This window comes from Nansenia antarctica (assembly GCF_963989245.1).
Source record: "Nansenia antarctica genome assembly, chromosome: 6".
NCBI lineage: Eukaryota > Metazoa > Chordata > Actinopteri > Argentiniformes > Microstomatidae > Nansenia > Nansenia antarctica.
The window spans coordinates 14393781-14413648 of record NC_137676.1 but is presented as its reverse complement, the minus strand read 5'-3'; the positions used below and the strand labels follow the sequence as shown (position 1 = coordinate 14413648).

Sequence of the window (19868 nt, the reverse complement as noted above, 5' to 3'; positions counted from 1 at the left end):
TGTGAGTAGAGAAATGTCAAGACATGTGGTGGACCTTAATTTAACACAGCTGGACGCTTGATTGCTGATGATGCCTCATAATGAAATCAACCAATGAATCCCACCTTCCTCCTAAATCTCAGATGAATTGAGTGTGATTTAGTCCAGGACTAGGCTTAAGCCTTGTCTCTGAATCCGGCCCATAATATGTGTTGTAGCTGTGGAAAATATAACATCATTAAATAAAATTATATTTCTATGGTAATACCAGTAGTGCCTAGTAGTCGGCAGTGATGTAACATTATAAAACAGGCGAGATATTCCTTTGTGTGGGGGGGGGTAGAAAATAACATTGTTCTCTCTACATAGTAAATCTATCACATTCTGAATCCAACTATACACTGACGTGGTGGAACAGCTTTGCTGCATGACCTTTTCGAGATTTACCGCCTGTTTAAACAAGGAAAGCACACCTGAATGCCACAAAACCCTTGCAGCTGAATATGAAGTGATGGCAGAAAGCACACTACTGTACAGCATGACAGTAATCCTCTGCGCTCTATTAGTGCAGGCATAATCTCTGACAGTTTACTCACTACTTATTTCTTTCTATATGGATTTACAGAGAACATGTTGCTGTACTTCCTTGGATGTTGCCCATGTCCAGGTCGCCTGGTTAAGTCCATGACGGTGCTGAAAACACATGTAGTAGAACCCCCAGTACTTCTCCAACATCCCATCCCATCCCACTCAGACCCGCAAAGCTCTTTCCCTCTACAGCTTACGCTAAGCCCACCTAGAGGAACAGTCCAATAAGTGTGTTTTCTATCTTTACTGGTTAAAAAATAATCTCTTAGTAGCCGTATCAGCCTTAAATTCCCTGAGAAGATTAGGCAAATTGCATTTGATTATGTCTAATATCCAGTAGGAAGGGATGTCACTATAGCATTTTTTTTTTTTATCATTGTGGCATTTCATTTGAGTAATTAACCTTTCTCTAATCCAACTCTGAAACATAGGACAACTCTCAGACTTCTAAGCATGAGTGCTATAGCTATATACAGTGGGGGAAGTAAGTATTTTGTCCAGTAAATGTATTTCCAATGAGCCTATTGAAGTGATTATTTTTATGTTTAGATTTTTTGTCTGGATTGTTTGAGTTAATACCAAAGTCTGGTGCAAATTTCACTTGAATAGGCTCATTGGAAATACATTTACTGGACAAAATGTTGATGTGTTCAATACTTATTTCCCCCACTGTATGTAGCTACTGTTGGTAGTTCATTTTTAATTTTGACACAGATAATAATAATGATCCATTTTCCAGCTCTAGAGATTAGTAGATAATTAGTGTCTCATACAGTGTCCCAATACTTTTCATTTGGAAATGTTCAAAAGAACGTTAAGTCCCACTGCAAATAAGATTCTAGGACTGAAGCACAATGCTTAGGTTGTGGGTTTGATTCCCGCTGGGACCATATATAGTAATACAGAAAAATGTATGCACTCACTGCAATGTAAGCTTTGGATAAAAGTGTCAACTAAATGGCATATATTATTATTATTAAACCACGCCATAGTTCCACAGCTTGTCACATTGTATGATTCTTTATTATGTTCACGTGTTAAGAAATCCCCTCTTAGTCTTGACCTAAGATCAGAGAGAGGGAGAGGTGGTGGTGATGTTCGTTTGTGTGTGTGTGTGTGTGTGTGTGTGTGTGTGTGTGTGTGTGTGTGTGTGTGTGTGTGTGTGTGTGTGTGTGTGTGTGTGCAAGCTTGCATTTGTGTGTGTGTATGACGCTTGCTCGCACGCATGTGTGTGGCTTGTCGGTATGCATAAGAGGCCAATGGTCTGCCCCAGGACAGAGAGATCGTAGCCTGCAGCCCATTCTTCATACTCTGTGCTGATTCACATCACAACAGCACATGGGAGGATGTATCTTGGATGTACCTTGTCTGGGACTCATGTCCGACCTCGTCCTGCCAGCTAATGTCACCCTGGCTGGAGCACCCTGTCTGAAGAAACGTATGACTGTCACTGACTTGTAGCTGTTCCCTAAGGGGCGTGTTCCAGTTGCCAGATGTAGTAATACTAGTAATAATCCCCCCCTGGCACAGAGAAAGACATTCACATGAGGAGAAGATCCTGAAGGTCTGTTTGACGTTTGACCTCTCTTATAGCAAACTCTCATTAACATTCAATGTCCTTCTGAGGATCTCACTCTATAGGAAGAGCATGCATCCATTTGCCTGTCTGTTGGTCTGCCTGTTGGTCTGTCTGTCTGCCTGCCTGCCTGCCTGCCTGCCTGTCTGCCTGCCTGCCTGCCTGCCTGCCTGCCTGCCTGCCTGCCTGCGTGTGTGCGTGCGTGTGTGTGTGTGTGTGTGTGCGTGTGCACGCCTGAGTGTTGCATTTGTGTGTGTGTATGACGCTTGCTTGCACGCGCGTGTGTGTGGCTTGTCGGTATGCATAAGAGGCCAATGGTCTGCCCCAGGACAGAGAAATCGTAGCCTGCGGCACATTCTTCATATTCAGGCTGATTCACAGCACAACACCACATGGGAGGAGGTATCTGTGGTGTGTGACAACTACTCCCTCTACGACTGCACCTACAGACTCTGAAAAGGTCACGAGTAGTGGCGAAAACAGCCTGAAGCCCCAGTTTCTCTGCGTTTTCAGCATGGCTATACAACAGTGGAGGCGGGTGGAGGGACAAGTCTGATGTCAAGATGAACCAATGACAGAAAGCCGTGAAGAGATTTTGGGCTCTGACCTGTGTCTTGGGGCCTAATGGGAAGTCTGCTCTGATTGGCTGGTAGGATCTCCAGTTTGACTATATCCAAGGTGCTGGCCAATAGCTGAGTGGCTTCCATAAGGGAGCAGTGCTCAGTGCTGGTCCCATCAATAGCCAGGAGGAGATCACCTATATGTAAGGCCCCACACCTAAAACAGAGAGAGAGAAAGAAAGAGAGAGAGAGATAGATGGATAGAGGGGTCGGGGGGGTAGAGAGAAAAGCATATCACTGCCACTTTCATCTTACATTATTTTGACGCCAAATGCAGTTTCGTTGGAACTATAAAAACTACACTTTCTCAACAACAACAAAAACGTGATTTGAAAAAGTTATTCAGGGTGTTTGGGTGTAGTGGTGGAGAGGTGTGCTTGACTCACCTCTCCACCACACTGGCTGCCTTGATCTTGTCTACGACGATGACCTGCTTGTTTCTGTATACAGCCGTGGCCAAGCTGACTCCCAGGGTGGCAGAGGGACCCTTCACTATCTCCACCAGCAGGGGGCCGGAGGCCTGCTGCACCGCATCTGAGACACACACACACACAGACAGACAGACACACACAGACGGGCACACAGACAGGACATTAGTCACCTGGGTCAGGAGACAATAGAGTAGAAGAGAGAGAGAGAAAAGTAGCCTCTGTGCTCATACTTATCCCATACTTATCCCAATACGTACCATTTGCTCAGACAATGATTTATAGTGGTACCTCTTCCTTAAAGTACCTTACATTTACTACACAAACAAACTAAGGGAACTAAACTGGAGGAGCATTATGACTATTCTCTCCCGGGGATGGCTGACCTCAACCCACCTCACTTAACATTCTACTATGAGAGTGAGGAGGAGATTCTGTCTCAGCTTTATGACATATGAGGCACCCTGTGCAATGAGGATGGAGTGTGCACAGGGCTAAGGGTGAGACAATAAAGCTCAGACACGTAAGATCGTCTCTGAGAATCACGGCTGTTTGTCTGAGACCTTGTCTGGGACTCATGTCCAACCTCGTCCTGCTAGCTAATGTCACCCTGGCTGGAGCACCCTGTCTGAAGAAACGTATGACTGTCACTGATTGTAGCTGTTCCCTAAGGGGCGTGTTCCAGTTGCCAGATGTAGTAATCCTAGTAATAATCCCCCCCTGGCACAGAGAAAGACATTCACATGAGCAGAAGATCCTGAAGGTCTGTTTGACGTTTGACCTCTCTTATAGCACACTCTCATTAATCTTCCATGTCCTTCTGAGGATCTCACTCTATAGGAAGAGCATGCATCCATTCGTCTGTCTGTTGGTCTGTTGGTCTGTCTGTCTGCCTGCCTGCTTGACTGCATGCTTGCCTGCATGCCTGACTGCCTGCCTGCCAGCATGCCTGTCAGTAGAAAGTTGGACAGCACTGGTATGACTCCGATCTCCGTCATGCACATATTGGAATGAGTGTTGGCACCAAAGCCACCTGGGGAATTATACAGCTCTAAAAACAGAAGTCAATGTTGAGGAGTCACTGGGACACTGAAAGTCAAGATGTCTGTATTTCCCTTTTTCTTTTTTCTTTTTTTATTGTAAAGATTTTTTTTTATTTTAAGAATAAACTGTTGAAACAATATAATGACACATTAAGACATAATATGAAGCCATAAAGCCATAAAGCTCTGGAACTTTCCTTCATATTTCCTCAGAACCTTCTACACCATCTTTACCACTCGACGTTGACATCTGTTTTTAGTGCTGTATGATTCCCCAGGTGGCGGAGTTGGTGCCAACACTCATTCTAATACGCGCACCGACGCGGCCACATTATTTACCCTCAGAGCGATGTTGCCCTGCCCGCAATTTCACATATTCCCGGCTTCTGTGTGCTCACCCATGACGGAGACGTCATACTCAATCAGGAACAGGGCTTCCTGGCTGCACTGCATCAGCATGGTCAGAGCGTCAGCGTGCTTCTCTCTGTTTAAGGGCATCCCGTCCATGCTGAGCACGCGGTCGCCAGCTTTCAGTGTGCCCTCTCTGGGGAGACAGAGAGAGAGAGAGGGAGGGAGAGAGAGAGAGAGAGAGAGGGAGGGAGAGAGAGAGAGAGAGAGAGAGAGAGAGAGAGAGAGAGAGAAAGGGAGGGAGAGAGAGAGGCAGAGAGAGAGAGGGAGAGGGACAGGGGGGGAGAGAGGATTGGAGATAGGGGTTAAACTGTTTAATAGGGAGACACGCAGGGCAATAAAAGTGCTGTGTCCCGTGACGTGTCCCCTCTCCCCTCTCAGGTTAAATAAAGATGAATAAAGGTAAGTAAAGGTTAAAGACGTACACAAGCACATATTCATTCATGATGAACAATCACTGTTTCACTGCTTGTTATTCTGCTCTAATTTCTGCGTCTTTGAAGGGTAAAAGTGCAGTACAGCAATGTAGATGCCTCTCTTTGGCCTTAGGACAAAGATTGCCCTTTTTACTTTGGATATACAACATCGAGGGCGGGGGGGGAGGGGCGGGGGGGGTGGTGGTGGTGGTGTGGAGGGGGGGGGGGGGGGCAAAGAGCTGAGGGGCAATGAGCATCACTATATTATTCAAAAGCATTTGGTACTGAAACAAATGGCAGTCTAGTCCTTCCTTAATCATTCCAGTACTTTCTTAATCACTTACTCATGTGACACTACTCATGAAAGCATAAGCATAGACACACACACACACACACACACACACACACACACACACTCTGACTCATCTATGCACTTCTGTACCTGTCAGCGGGACCCCCAGGCCTAACATAGGTCACCACCAGAGGACGGGATCTGTGCCAGTCTTCATGGAAACCTCCTGAAAAAGAAGACACATACACACACACACACACATGCATACACACACACACACACACACGCATACACACACACACACACACACACGCATACACACACCAAAAGATGTCATCTCAAATCAGTGCACATCCAAATGAAAAACAAGGACAATGTTCCATTATGTTTGGTCCCAGACTGGATACTTCTCTCACCTCTCATGACGAATCCAAAGCTGTTTCCCTCCTTATATAGACACATCTCTATGGTCATGGTTATGACCCCCGAGGGAGTGTTCTGGACTGGGAGGAGAGAGATGGAGAGAGGCAGAGAGAGAGAGAGAGAGAGAGAGAGAGACGTTACACTCACGTATGTAAGACAAGTTGGGCCAAATCCTTCCCGAAATCAATCGCATAAGCGAAGAGAACGGCATAAAAATCGAAGTAAATACATTTTTATTCGGCACGTCCATCGCATACAGCTGTAACTAATAGAGTGAAACGCTTTGGAATCTAGCTCCTCGATCAACAACAGTCAACAATATTCAACAAAGCAACAATACAATACAACGGTGGCAGGAGTAGCAGCTTACAGAACTATCCAGCAGCAATAGACCCAACCACAAGCATGAGCACCATGAGAGCAGGACTCCTACCAAAGGGAGGCAGCTCGTACTCCACCTCCAGCACCACGCGCTCCCCGATGTTCTTCAGAAGGCTGATGATCTCATCGTGGCGAAGCTTGGACAGGTTGATGCCATTCACCGACTTGATGTAGTCTCCTACGTCCAGCTGGTCACTCCTGCATAGAGAGATACAGTCAACCCATTCATTCGATTGAACTCATTTCTCTTGGAACACTTAAAAACCTTGTGAGTAACTTGGAATCAGCCTCATATCGTTCTTGCTCCTGCTTTATATGAAAGTCCCATTATTTTACTCTATTGCTCTGACCAGATTGTATTTTGTCTATTTTGTTGTTGACTTGGTGTTGTTTTATTGTGTAATTCTGCATTGTTTGTTTAAACTCAATGTTTTAAGCTGCTGTCTTGGCCAGGCTTCCCTCGGAAAAGAGATCATTGTGTCTCAATGGGACCGACCAGGTAAAATAAAATAAAAAAATAAAAAATTATATATATTTTAGTATATTGTATATATTTAGTATATTGAATACAGCAGATCGATAAAGAATCTACCAGGGAGTGTAAACGTTTCATTGAGAGAAAGAACAGACATGCTTTACTTACAGTGTGAGAGACATTCAAATATGACTAACTAATATCCCCACTAATATTCAAGGGTGAAGTAAGAATATTGTTGTGTGTTTCTGTCTATGCCCTGTCATGATCAAGACTTGGCAAGTCCCCGTAACAATTGAACGGTAGCCACGCAAATGATGATGGACATGTTGAAGAGGTTCAGAAGCGGTGCTAACGCGCTATCCTGCTGAGAGAGATGATTTATTATTATTATTATTATTATCATTATTAATAATAATAATAATAATAATAATAATAATAATAATATTATTATTATTAGTAGTAGTACTAGTAGTAGTAGTAGTAGTAGTAGTAGTATTTAATATTATTGGGGCGGCTGTGGCTCAGGAGGTAGAGCTGGCGTCTAATGATCACAAGGTCGGCGGTTCGATCCCCGACTGGCCATGTGTCGAGGTGTCCTTGGGCAAGACACTGAACCCCAAATTGCGCCCAATGAGTGGGCTAGCGCCTTGCATGGTAGCTTGCCGCCATTGGTGTGTGAATGTGTGTGTGAATGTGTGTGTGAATGTGTGTATGAATGTGTGTATGAATGTGTGTGTGAATGGTTGAATGAGAGGCCATTGTAAAGCGCTTTGGAATAAGGCGCTATATAAGAGCAGTCCATTATGATGGACACGTTGAAAAGGTTCAGAAGCTGTGCTAACATGGTATCCTGCTGAGATAGATGATTTGACATGCTATATTCATGTGACGCTCTGGATCTACATGCTTGTTACTGTGCTAATTAAATAGATCTGCCGCTCTGTTATTCTCTTTCACCTCAGGGCGATTGCCAATCAGAACGCAGCGATGCAGGAAAGTGACACATTGTTGTCAGCCGAGCTAAGCCTGTCACAGAGACGAACCTACGAGGCACAAATCCGTGACTAACCGACCAGCTAAAAGCCCAGTGGTAGGATGGATTTTAGACAAGCTCTTAAGCGTTATCACAATGATGAAGACAGCCGATTAAATGCTTCCACTGAGACAACACAGTGGTGGCTGAGTGTGAATCTCATATTCTGACGTTTGTGTTGTGTGTGTGTGTGTGTGTGTGTGTGTGTGTGTGTGTGTGTGTGTGTGTGTGTGTGTGTGTGTGTGTGTGTGTGTGTGTGTGTGCGTATGTGCGTGTGTACGTACATGCGTGCGTGCAGTCACATGGTGCTTAGTCACTAATGAAACGTGTGTTTTCCACTCCATTGTACTCTCTTGTGGCTGACAATGGGATAAACGAGATTAATGGAATCTTAATTAGGCTATTATCTCGAACAAATCACTGTACAGTATGCAAAATTAGAAACATTTAATCATCGCGAGTGAATTTGAATTGGCCCGCAAATTACATAAAGCAGGTAGTCTCAACCTGTTATTTCTAGTTCTTAGAGCACAATGGAATTGTTTTCACCCTTAAAGTGGATATTTCTGATTGCGTACTTTACGAGTAGGTGGAAGACACGTCCATATTATTATTAGACTCTTTCACAAATGCGCCCTCCTGGTGGAATATCAGTCCAAGGCAATAAACACATTGCAACGTCTGTGATCCTGTGTGCTGAAGGCGGACCGGTGTAATTGGGCGACACGTGTGTGTGTGTGTGTGTGTGTGGCGGATAACCCATCCGGACAGCCCAGGTGCAGTTGCCAGGTTACGACAACTTACGGCAACAGGTTGTGTCAGACAGCTGAGATCTCACCTGGCAGCTAGCCCACCCGGCCGCAGGTTTGACACTCTGGGCTTTCCGTCCTTGTCAGACCCTCCGGAGATGGTGAGGCCCAGGCTGCTGCCTTCCCTCTTCATCAGGTCCACCGTGGTCACCCCTCTGTACTCCTCTGCTGACAGAGAGAGGGAGAGGCAGAGTTACACCGTCAGCACTAGCATCTGGCTGACGGACCCAGCTTGTTGCTACAAACACTGCCTGCCCTCTTTCTCAGCCTCTGTCTCTCTTGTTCTGTCCTCCAACCTCTGACACACACACACATCTCTCTCTCTCTCTCTCTCTCTCTCTCTCTGGATCTTGATGGATTGAAGGGTATATGGGATAGAAGCCTGTTCCATATACACTCTCATCAATCTAAAAGGAAAGCCTCACTAAAAATGATGATGGCCAATCTTTTCATTCCTGAATTGAAATTCAATGATATTTCTGAACTGACTGAAGTTCAGATTGAGGCTGACCCTAACTCTGACTGATAGGTGCCCATAGAGACATAGCGTGTTTTAGATAGTGCCTGGTCTCATTCTGTCTCTGGGTATAACCACATTGTGTTGTGCTGTGCTATGCTGTGCTGTGACATGAAGCTAAATGAACTCCACTGCAGGGAGAATAGTCTGGTTGAGCTCCAACGACAGGTATGCTACACAAGCATATTTTCTCCTTATCTAAGCATTATGAGATATTCAAAACAGAGTGCAGGGGTGATGGTACAATGATACAGTCCCAGTCATGATTCACATGACAGAGTTTTCTACCTTGGAGACATACATACGCAAGGCTGAAGATATCGCTGTTAAATGTCAAATATTGTATGGTGTGTGTGTTGTCGTGTTCTCATACCAAATGGCACATACACAATGTATTTATCTAAATTCAATTGGGTTCAGTAACTGTGGAGAAACAGCAGAATCTCTGAAAACAATCAGTAAGATTTGAGTGCGCTATGCTTTACCTGCAATGCTGCGTCGACTGGTGGTAAGGGAATGGTCAGTTCCACCAGAATCCTTGCCACCTTTGGAGTATGGCCCCTCATCTGAAAGAACATTTGGAGGCTAATTTGGATGTTTTGAGAACAAATATGATATGTGAGGAATGTTTTCTGCCAAGGGTAGTGGAAATTCCACGCATCCCCTTTCCACACACTAACAGCTGCCACCCGCTGGCTCCATTCATCAACCCTGTGATCTCCATCACTGAGAGTGTGGACATAAGGGAGAAGTACAATACTGAGCTAACGGAAACCAGCAGCAGGCACTTAGAGAACTCAAACAGAACAAATCAGGTTAACCTCCGTGACCCGGAAGCTCCCTCCTCTGCTCCGTGTTCCCACGGTTACCCTGTAAGAGGGTCAGTAGATGGAGGCAAGTCGTTTTTGGCGTAGAGAGGCCGGGACCACAGAGAACTCTGTATTAGACACATTCCATCTGTACAAAGATGGTGCACATAGGAGGCAGGGGAATGTTCTTGAGGAATCAGGCTGTGAGGTTAATGGACTGCTCAGGCTTGTAGAGAGAACATTATCATTTCCAGACCAGCTGCCACAGACAACCAGGAAAACGTCTGTTCCAAAGGGATTCTGCATTTTTATGTTCTGAGCCATTTCTGACACAGCATTGCCCCCAGATTAACAGTGCCACTGCCTGGCTATCTGAACCTGAATACAGCACAAGCATGTCAGCCTACGTGATGAGGAGAACATTTACTCTGCACTTCCTTAATCCTGTCCACCAGGGATTAAATTTCCAGCAGCAAATCACACAGATTTAAATATGACAAAAAGAAAAGAGCTATGTCATGTTGTTAGGTATGTATATGTAAGCCTTGTTTGATGGGAGTAGGACCTATGTTGATGTCAGTCGCTTTGTCTTCAATACACTGCTCCATAATACAGGACCTCTTCTAAACACAGTTGATTCAATTGATTCAATCGATATACAGCTTCTACATTCACTATAGAAACATCAGTGTGTGTGTGTGTGTGTGTGTGTGTGTGTGTGTGTGTGTGTGTGTGTGTGTAAATGTTACCATCGTTGATGAGCAAAAAAGCTGTTCATTTAATAATTTCCTAGGTTCCAGACTATGGGGCGTCAACTTTAGAATCGTGACTAAATAACCCTCATGCATGAGGCGATCCAGACCAGCCACTACTAAATTCACATCATCAACATTCAACGTGGCTAGCCTCCAGTCAGATTAGGAGATCTTCACATGCACAAAAGCCATTTACATACAGACAAAACACAATCTAACACAGTATCCATACACTTTAAAATGGCCTCCTGTTCATATCTTCCTTCCTTCATCTGCACTGATATGAAAGAAGTGGCCTGGTGAAAACCAACCCCTGGCAGTCATTAACCATACTGCTTCCTCCCTTCACAGGTAGACAAGACACATCCCTGGTCGAAGTCACGAGGGTGTGGACAGAAGGACAGAGTTCTATAGTGGCAGTATATGGACTCTATGGTCATTTGGACTAAAATGAATGTGAAATTGTGTATGGAGGAAGTTGATTCAGAAACATCTACTGTATGGCAAATATGCAAAGAAAATTAGAATACTACACGTGTACTACATATATTCAACATATTGAGGCTAAACATACTAATAAGGACATGCAGGAATATGCATACTATGATAATGCATATTCATATTTTATCCTCTTCCTTGCACAAATATCCTGTTTATCCAGCTTTAGGTCACAAACACACAAACTCATTCTCTCTCACTCAGACACGTGTGCATGTAATCATTCATTCACGCACACGCACACGCACACACACACACACGCACGCACACACACACACACACACCCACACACACACACACACACACACACACGTGTGACACATCAAGACACATTAGGACAGGCAGTGGCATGGTAATCCCACAGCTTCCTGAGGGTCTTGACAGTCCAGCAGCTGTCAGTGCAGTCAAAAGCCAACGTTAGCTCTGGGTTACATAGACCCAATGCATTGCATGTGACTGAATACTACTGAACAATACTGTTCCATCTCATCCAGCAGCCATCCTGACCCTGCACCAGCTTATAACCAGCGACAATTATGCTCTAGAACGATTTGTTCAATTTAGCAGCAATAACAAAACCCCGTCCTAATTTAAACGACACAAAACTCTGTATGGCTGCGTTTGTGAGAGCTTCAGTGTACAACTTGGTCAAGAGAACACCCCTTTGGCTCATGGATAAGCTCTGCAAAACTGCCATAAAAACACTCTGAAGGACCCAGCATTGCTTCACTTGTAATAGAAATACCTGGAAGGGGTTATTAAGATCTTAGGCACCCCCATTAATTTCTGGTGAGTCAATTAACAAATTTAATTCAGGGCACTCTCAGAACCAATCAGAATTTAGGTTACATGTGGGGGTCGCTCTGACAATAGCTGACAATGAAAGCACAATGCTATTTTCAGAGTTAAAATAGTATTTATAAACCGGGCCTCACTGGACGCAGTTTGCATTCAGGTCCACTCTACCATGTCATTTCATTAATAGATGCTCTATAAATAAGATGGTCTGTCCCTTTCAGAAAGCATTCCTCTAAAAGACAAAAAATAGATCAAACCATCTGAATAAAATCCAATTTGTGGCAGTGTAAACAAGGGCAGAAACAGCAAACATAACTTTCATTAATAAGAAGTCAAGCTAGGTGACAAGTTATGGTAATGTTATCTTGATGACATTGTATAACTAGAACAACGTGAAGTTGCTGATCTTCAGATGAACAGCAAACAGTATGCATCAGCTCATTCATTAATACTGCCACAGGTAGTGTCACAAGCAATCAGACACTTACTGTGACGATAACACTACTACTGCTGCTTACGTTAGGAAACTCTCCCCTTGGCAGACCTCTCATATCGACATTACACACACACACACACATCAGGTAGAGATCAGTGACCGGCAGTCTCTTACCGACGCTGTTCTTCGCCTCTCTCCTCAGACCACAGAGCATAGCTGCAGTCCTGTCAAAACATCCGACCTGAGAAAGTGGCCGATCTCTTGTGCAGGGCAGCGAGCTGAGGCGCCCCTGGGGAAAGTGTGTGTCCCGAGAGAGCCAGTCTCACTCACTCACTCACTCACACAATGCAGGAACACCGTTTTCTTCTCTTCATTTCTCTTGTTGTAATACAAGCGTTTCTTAACCCCCACCCACCCACCCCTCTGATGGCAGTCTACTTACTACAGATCAAATAGTATCTATGGACATATACGGAATTCGGATCCATGAAGGGTCTATTGTATGTCCATGCCTTCACATGCTGTTAAAACAAAAAAGAGGAGGTTCAATCAACTGTTTTCTCAACAGTGCTCTACTGAAAACAACACATTAGCAAGCTTCTCCCCAGGTTTGAATAAGTGACTCCACCAACAGATGAAAAACAGGGATGCAAATGATCAAATGTCCAAAGGAATCATCATCCCTCCCGATTCTCCTCCTCCTCCCATCTCGCGGTGGTTCCTTTGGCGCGTGGTCCCTCTTCCTATTCCACAGGATTAATCATCCCCCCCGTTTACACACTCACGCATGAGCTCAAACACAAACCCACCTTCACATACACGCACACAGCCTTAGTGTGTGTGTGTGTGTGTGTGTGTGTGTGTGTCTGAGAGACTCTCTGCCAGAGGGGTGTGATGAAGCAGTCACACACCCTCCCCACAGATGACACAGTCACACCCCTTTGCATACACACACTCTCCATCTCCCCACACAGGAAGAAACACACATGCCCCCCCGCACACACAGACACACTCTCCACACTGAGAAACGTACAATTAACACCCCCCCCCCTCATCCATTGTCACACTCAGCTCTTATACAAGCTGTGAGCAGATTTCCCACACAACGGCTGCCAGCCACCTACTACTGTCCAACTTCCTTACACATGTGTGTGTACACTCTCTGATTGTCTGTCTGTCTGTCTGTCTGTCTGTCTGTCTCACTCTCTCTCTCTCTCTCTCTCTCTCTCTCTCTCTCTCTCACACACACACACACACACACTCTCTCTCTCGCACACACACACACACACACACACACACACACACACACACACACACACACACACACACACACGTTTGACTGCTTAAATGCAAAAGAATGCTACTATCTTACTGTTTTCCAGCCCACCGTCTCATGTTCCCTGTCTGGGTGAGAGGGTTCTTTCCCCCCACTGGCTCCCCTCCATCCAAACACACACAGGGTTAACACGTCTGCTGACCGACTGAGAGCCACACCTGTCTGTCCATTTGTCACCCTGACATGCCTCAAATGCCTTCTCTTTCTCCTGCCTGCTCTCCACCAAACTCATTTTCGAGGCTCCCTGAAAGCCACCTTTTATCTCCCACCCCCATAAAACATGAACACACACTCCCAGACAAAAACAGGGACAAACCCACACAAGTCTATGCGTACGGAAATGGCAACAAAGGTCACATTAGAGTACAAAGCAGAATCACACAAACAGCCCTGACAACAGTATGAACTAGTAGACTCCACATACAGTAAGGGTGTTGAAGCCCACACAGATGTCAGGAGATGTTAGTACAATTAAGACAATTCATTATTCCGAGTTATATTTAAAATGTACACAGAAAATACATCCGTGATCCCTAAAATGCATAGCCCTGACTAAGACACATCAAACAATACCAAACAGACCGTGTTTCTTTTCACTGTGGCATGTACCCTAATTAGTCAGCTCTTCAAGTGGACACAATATGCTTTGGCATAGATAATTTCCTCCGAGAGTTCCGTCTTTAATACCCTATTTACTGCGTAAGAGAACGTAGTGTTTCAGAGCGAGACTAATTAATTTCGTACAGAAGAAGCAGGAGCTCTGTGTTTGATAAAACCCCAGGGGAACAGGCTAGCAGAAATAGGATCATTATGTGTATACTATTGCAGTTCTTCATGTTAAAAATAAATATTTTTGATAAATAAAGAAAATAACAATGCTAGGATTTTGAAGATACCATCTTTAAAATCCCGTTGACAAAATGCCTCTATGGAAGAATACATTCCTCTATCATATGATTGAAGATACACTAAAGTTTATACTTCAGTATCATCACTTTGGTACTGGGGGCACCAAAAGGTGGGTTTTCTCCAATTCTCTGTGCAGGCCACCTGGTACCCCAGTACCCACGTGTTATATAACCCGTGTTATAACTGTTTATAACAAATAAAAAGGTGTAAATGAAAGGATAGTTAACAGGCCATCAATTATGTGTAAACACTTCACAAAAACAAATGTTTTAGGTTTTATCTAACACACATTCAGGGTGTATCATAAGACATTACCCAGCCTAAGATGCAACTGATCACACTGCCATCTAGTGGTTATCACATCTAATTGCAACTATATCTTCCTAAACAAACTTCACAGTGCGTCAGCCAACACAGATCACTGAAGTATACAAATAGGCCAGAGGCAGTGGACATGAGTCATACCAGTCAAAGGTTTGGACACACTTTCCCATTCAATTGAATTATATATTATATGACTACTTGCACACTACCTGAATACTTGACAACTTGTACTGTATCATATTGCATTTCATCTTATTGTACACCATTTTCCACTATTGATTCCACTGTAGTACGACTGGTTCCACTGTAGTACAACTACCATCACTGTATCACTTTATTACTTTATCATTACTTACTTTAATTATTTTACTTTACTCTATTATTGTGATGCTGGCTGCTCTGCTAATGTTGAAGAACATAAGCCAAATATGTTTTACTCCTGTGTACTTTGGATGGAATAAAATCAATTCTGATTCTCATCTCCATCTCATTCAATCATGCCATGTCTATACATCATTTGGACTTTTCTGACATATAGGCAAGCTAAATCATCTAAAGGATATAGGTGCAGAAATAATAATTACTTTGGCTTCCAGTACATACGACGCATTATATATGGGTTATTATTAGCTATGTAGACCACACATAAGATAACATGTTTTATCATTTCACTGGACACTGCCCTTTTCACCAGTTCCTGTGGCAATTACTTAACAGGCTTACACCCTCATAAACACATCAAATACCTGACAGGACACCATGACCAATGTACAGTGGTAATAGACGATACAGACAAATAGTTCAGTTTTATTTCTATTATTATACTATACTTATAGTACTAAACTGCATGTATGGTTAATCATCCAACCCTACTTTATTTGGGGAGATAAACAGTGTTAGATTACCTTTGGTCTTCCCTCTGATGATCCCAAGCCGGCACCTGAGAGAAAAAGAGAACATCTTCCTCTTCCCTCCCCCTTTCCTCGTGGTCTCCGGAGGCTGAGAGAAGGCCATGGTGTAAAGCTTTGGGGGGGAGCAGCCCTTCCCAAAGATCACTCTGGTGTTCATTTTGCTGCCACTGACAGACAAAAACAGCATTCTATTCTATTCGTTCTTTCTTTCTCTCTCTCAGTGTCTCCTCTCGCTCTGCCCCGCCGTCTTCACAATCCCCCCCCCCTAACTGGAGGAGTTCCAATGCCATCAGGTGTGGTGTGTCTGAATCAGCCTCGACATGGAACGGAAGATAAATAACACAGAAGAAAGGATGGACGGAACTAAATAGAGTGGATGTGGAGAGAGAGAGGGATACTGAGGTCACCTTCACCATCTGTCCAACATTATCGTAGCAGGCTCCCTTAGTATAAACCATTAAAACAAATCAGTGCCTCTTTCTCTCTCTCCGTCCCGCATACACATAAACACAAGCTGAGGGGCTCGAGAAATGTATGTTATTTTGCATTTCTGGCAGGGTTTGTTTTACATGGGCAGATGGAACAGTGCTGGGAGCAGCCGAGAAAGCACAGCTTGCCTGCCAGAATGCAATGGAAACTTTCACCATGGGAGGCAGGCTGTAGACAACACTGGCTGGTCATGTTTCCCAAAACATGGCATTGCATCTTGCAATATAACCATTAATCATAAATGACAGCTAGATCCTAAACATGTGAATACTGTGTGATAAGTATCACATTTGGATGGTTGCCTGCCTTTTCTCATTTCATGGTCTTGAAAATATATAAATATATTTTCAAAAAAATACATCGGTGATAAAGGCATACACAACAGAATAATTAAGTTGCTAAACATACAAATGCAGCCTCGTTAGGTTTGCTCTAAATAACTGCTTATTCTTCAAAGCCAGTCAACTCAATTTCCAAATGTATCAGGATGAATCTTGATTTTAATGACTTCGAGGGTTGTGATGTATTAATATGACCCGAGTACATTGTTGATTTGTGACATTTACTCATAATTTTGCTCTTCCTCCAGGAAAAAGTGGGGCGGCAGCCTGAATGACTACAGGAGGTTGGCATGCAGAACAGCCTGGCTGAAGTGGTTGAAAGTAGTGCGCAAAACAAACAAATGTGCTTGAGCATGTACCAAGCAATGCAGGCAGCGCTTTCACAGCCACAGTCTACACACTTAACCAAGTGGGTATCACACTGAAATACATAAACAAGTTTAGTGTTGACCATTATCTACCATGACCAAAGTGGATGAAAATTAGCAGGTGGGTATCACACTGAAATAGATACACAAGCTTTATGTTCACCACAGTATCACAGACTGAAGTGGATGGAAAGTAGCAATAACCAAGTCTAAGTAGGGGGAAATAATACAACCGGAGAGCGATACACATTTAGAAATATTTTTTTTTTTTTATTGACAAATGGTTGGATCACTCGTTCTCCTCGCTGCGGAGTCTGGCATTGGGGTTGGTGATCTTGATGGCCAGTTGGGCGGCCCTCTCCACAATCAGCTTCCTGTTTTTGGAAGAGACGTTGTGGGCGATCTCAGCACAATGGGTCCTAGGGAAAGGGAAGAGGTCGGTTAGAGAGATAAGAATAATATTGTTAACACATTGACTTCATAAAGTGTATTCAAGACTAGCATTTAGAGAAAGGGAAGAGGACAAAAGGTGAGGGGAAGTGGGATGTTTTCATACAACTCAGTTTTTAGTTCACCTCACTGCTCTTTAAAAGAATATATATATATTCCATTTGGGGAAATTCAATTACAATCCTGATGACAGTGCAAAGGAGACAGAAAGGCGGTGAGAACCTAAAGGCTGCATGACTAGGCCACGGCCAAAGGGCCTGATGAAGGAAATTAAGGCAGCAGTGCCTACATCTGATGAGAGGGGGAAAAGCTTCACTTTAGACAAAGCTTTGGCATTTCCCCCATAATTCACCAACTAGTCTTACGGAGTTACAGTGAAATATGAGGGAAAAGGTGATCATAATAATTTGAAAAAGCTTGAACAATGACTACATACAATGAAGTTCATATGAGCTGCCGAAATAGTGAATGTCACTAATGTAAAAAAAACACAACCTTTCTCTGTATGCAAGAGATGTTTGACATTTGGGTGTGATCTTATTAGTACCGTAGTGCTTACTCACTTTTAGTCAGGACGATACAGGAGAGAATTGTTTACAAAGAGCGGCAGCAATATCGTTACTTGCTTTTACCGTTTCATTATTATTATTAAATTGCAGCAATTTGCAGCTTACATTAACGTGGTAGATGTAACATACACATGGCGTAAGCAACTTGTTCATAGGAATCAGTCAAGGGCAAAATGCACCAATCCTTTTACAATAAAGATCAGATAATGCCCAATGGTTTGTAACATTTAGCAGATCAGATCATTCACATTGCACCTAGCTCCTGACAATCCTTATGAAAGAGCAAAACTTCAGCTCTACCCACCATCAACCAGTGATGCACGTTACACATTGTGGTGTGCTGAACACGGCAATGTCATAGCTAATCTAATCATAAAAACATTTCCCCCAAAGTGACAGTGAACCAAACTTACTTGTTGCTCATCATGAGGACCTCAAGCTCCTTGATGTTGTGCACCAGGAACTTCCTGAAGCCGGTAGGCAGCATATGCTTGGTCTTCTTGTTGCTACCATAACCGATGTTGGGCATCAGCATCTGACCCTTGAACCGCCTGCGCACCCTGTTGTCAATACCTCTGGGCTTACGCCAGCTTTTCTGTTGGGGGCAAAGAGAAAATGCTTTTTTCAATAGTGGTTATCATCAAGGTTCCCTCCAACTTCTATGCTTGGGGGTGGGTTCCTTCCTTTCCTAGCTCCAAATATGCTTTTTCTGTGTGAAAGTGTGTACATATGTGAACAGAGGCGTTACAGAAAAGAGAACAATGTTACACATCTTGTTTAATCAAGGGAAGCCTCTCAGAGATGTGTTTTGCCAGGAGACTCACCGCGATCTTGACATATCTGTCAGACTGATGGCGAATGAACTTCTTTGTCCTCTTCTTGACAATCTTCGGCTTGGTAAGAGGTCTGAGGGCTGCCATGATGACTGGGATGTGAAGAAATACAGATTAGAAATAATGAACACTGACAACTGAGGCTGCTACAGGCAAAGCCCTCCATATCAACAAACCTTGAATAGCCAACTTTCAAGCATGGCAGTATCATTGGAAAATAACTAAATGCAGGTGTAAACTACACATCTGTCGTGTAGTATATATAGTCGTACAGCAATGTAGCTAAGCTATCACCTGTCAACTGTGTGCAGTCATTTCATTTGTTTATGCCTCCCATGCATGTAGTTAACATGCTGCTTGCCAGTTAACTATCAGCAGCATGTGTGTCAGTGCTCAACGCAACAACATCTTATGGGACGTGTCTCACTTCAAGTCTGCCGTGGAGCTAGACTGTGTGGAAACGGCCTATCGTAGATACCACCGCTGCTTACTAGCTCAGGTGGCTAACGTTTATTATGGAGCAAAAACCATGTTGACCCACGGTTTCAGGAGCACAATATACACGCCATTCTAAACCAACAACACGAAAACGAGTATGTATAATGCACACGTGTCAACCCGACAACGAGACGGTTGTTGAACACATATCGCGGACGCTACTGTCAGGGCCAACGCAATGGTGGGAAGGATAGCTTGCCGCTCCGGGTCCAAGTTTTACGTCCAATAGAACGAGTAATCTAAAACATTTTGACATGACTGGTACATCTACATTCACCGTGATTACATTATGTCCTCCACATCATTTAACAAACCCTCAAAACGTGTAGATGAATGTAGATTAAGGTATCTCACCCGCCGGAGCAATATGTCGAAGGAGTCGGCAACGGCGGAAGGGAAGAAAAGGGCTTCCGGAGATACCGCAATGCCTTATGGGCAATGAGGTCTGTGTATTTGGGGGAGTAGTCCGGTGTCATGGGTTGCAGTCCACTTTTTAAATACTGTTTCCCCAAAAAACGAAGTGAAAGTAGGTTACATTAGGTACAAAACATGC

General features: G+C 43.9%; 2 protein-coding genes across 2 annotated transcripts in view; both read right to left on the bottom strand.

Annotated features, from left to right (window-relative positions):
- grip2a (glutamate receptor interacting protein 2a) overlaps positions 1–15861 on the bottom strand; it is a gene marked incomplete at its 3' end in the record, with an annotated part of 28058 nt that extends 12197 nt beyond the window's left edge. Inside the window, exons 1-9 of the mRNA XM_080533820.1 lie at positions 15762–15861; positions 9477–9557; positions 8504–8639; positions 6207–6352; positions 5767–5853; positions 5501–5576; positions 4633–4778; positions 3150–3297; positions 2751–2920 (exon numbers count right to left, since the gene is read on the bottom strand). Coding sequence (XP_080389946.1) covers positions 2751–2920; positions 3150–3297; positions 4633–4778; positions 5501–5576; positions 5767–5853; positions 6207–6352; positions 8504–8639; positions 9477–9557; positions 15762–15816 — 1045 coding nt within the window. The 5' untranslated portion in view covers positions 15817–15861. The remainder of the gene's footprint in view (positions 1–2750; positions 2921–3149; positions 3298–4632; positions 4779–5500; positions 5577–5766; positions 5854–6206; positions 6353–8503; positions 8640–9476; positions 9558–15761) is intronic.
- A 1314-nt stretch (positions 15862–17175) lies between these two features.
- LOC308159491 (large ribosomal subunit protein eL32) lies at positions 17176–19784 on the bottom strand. Its single transcript, XM_080533288.1, has 4 exons — positions 19670–19784; positions 18809–18909; positions 18398–18579; positions 17176–17384 (listed from the first exon to the last, which is right to left on the bottom strand). Exons 2-4 carry the CDS (start codon positions 18902–18904, stop codon positions 17255–17257), a joined length of 408 nt encoding a protein of 135 aa, XP_080389414.1. The 5' UTR covers positions 18905–18909; positions 19670–19784; the 3' UTR covers positions 17176–17254.
- Positions 19785–19868: the final 84 nt, after the last annotated feature.

What these genes read in the sequence shown, in the direction of transcription:
- LOC308159491 (XM_080533288.1), bottom strand. Translation starts at nt 18,904, where the DNA reads ATGGCAGCCCTCAGACCTCTTACCAAGCCGAAGATTGTCAAGAAGAGG. An exon ending in ACAGATATGTCAAGATCGCG is followed by an intron (nt 18,580 to 18,808) that starts GTGAGTCTCCTG and finishes TGCCCCCAACAG; the next exon opens with AAAAGCTGGCGTAAGCCCAG. An exon ending in GTCCTCATGATGAGCAACAA is followed by an intron (nt 17,385 to 18,397) that starts GTAAGTTTGGTT and finishes CCCTTTCCCTAG; the next exon opens with GACCCATTGTGCTGAGATCG.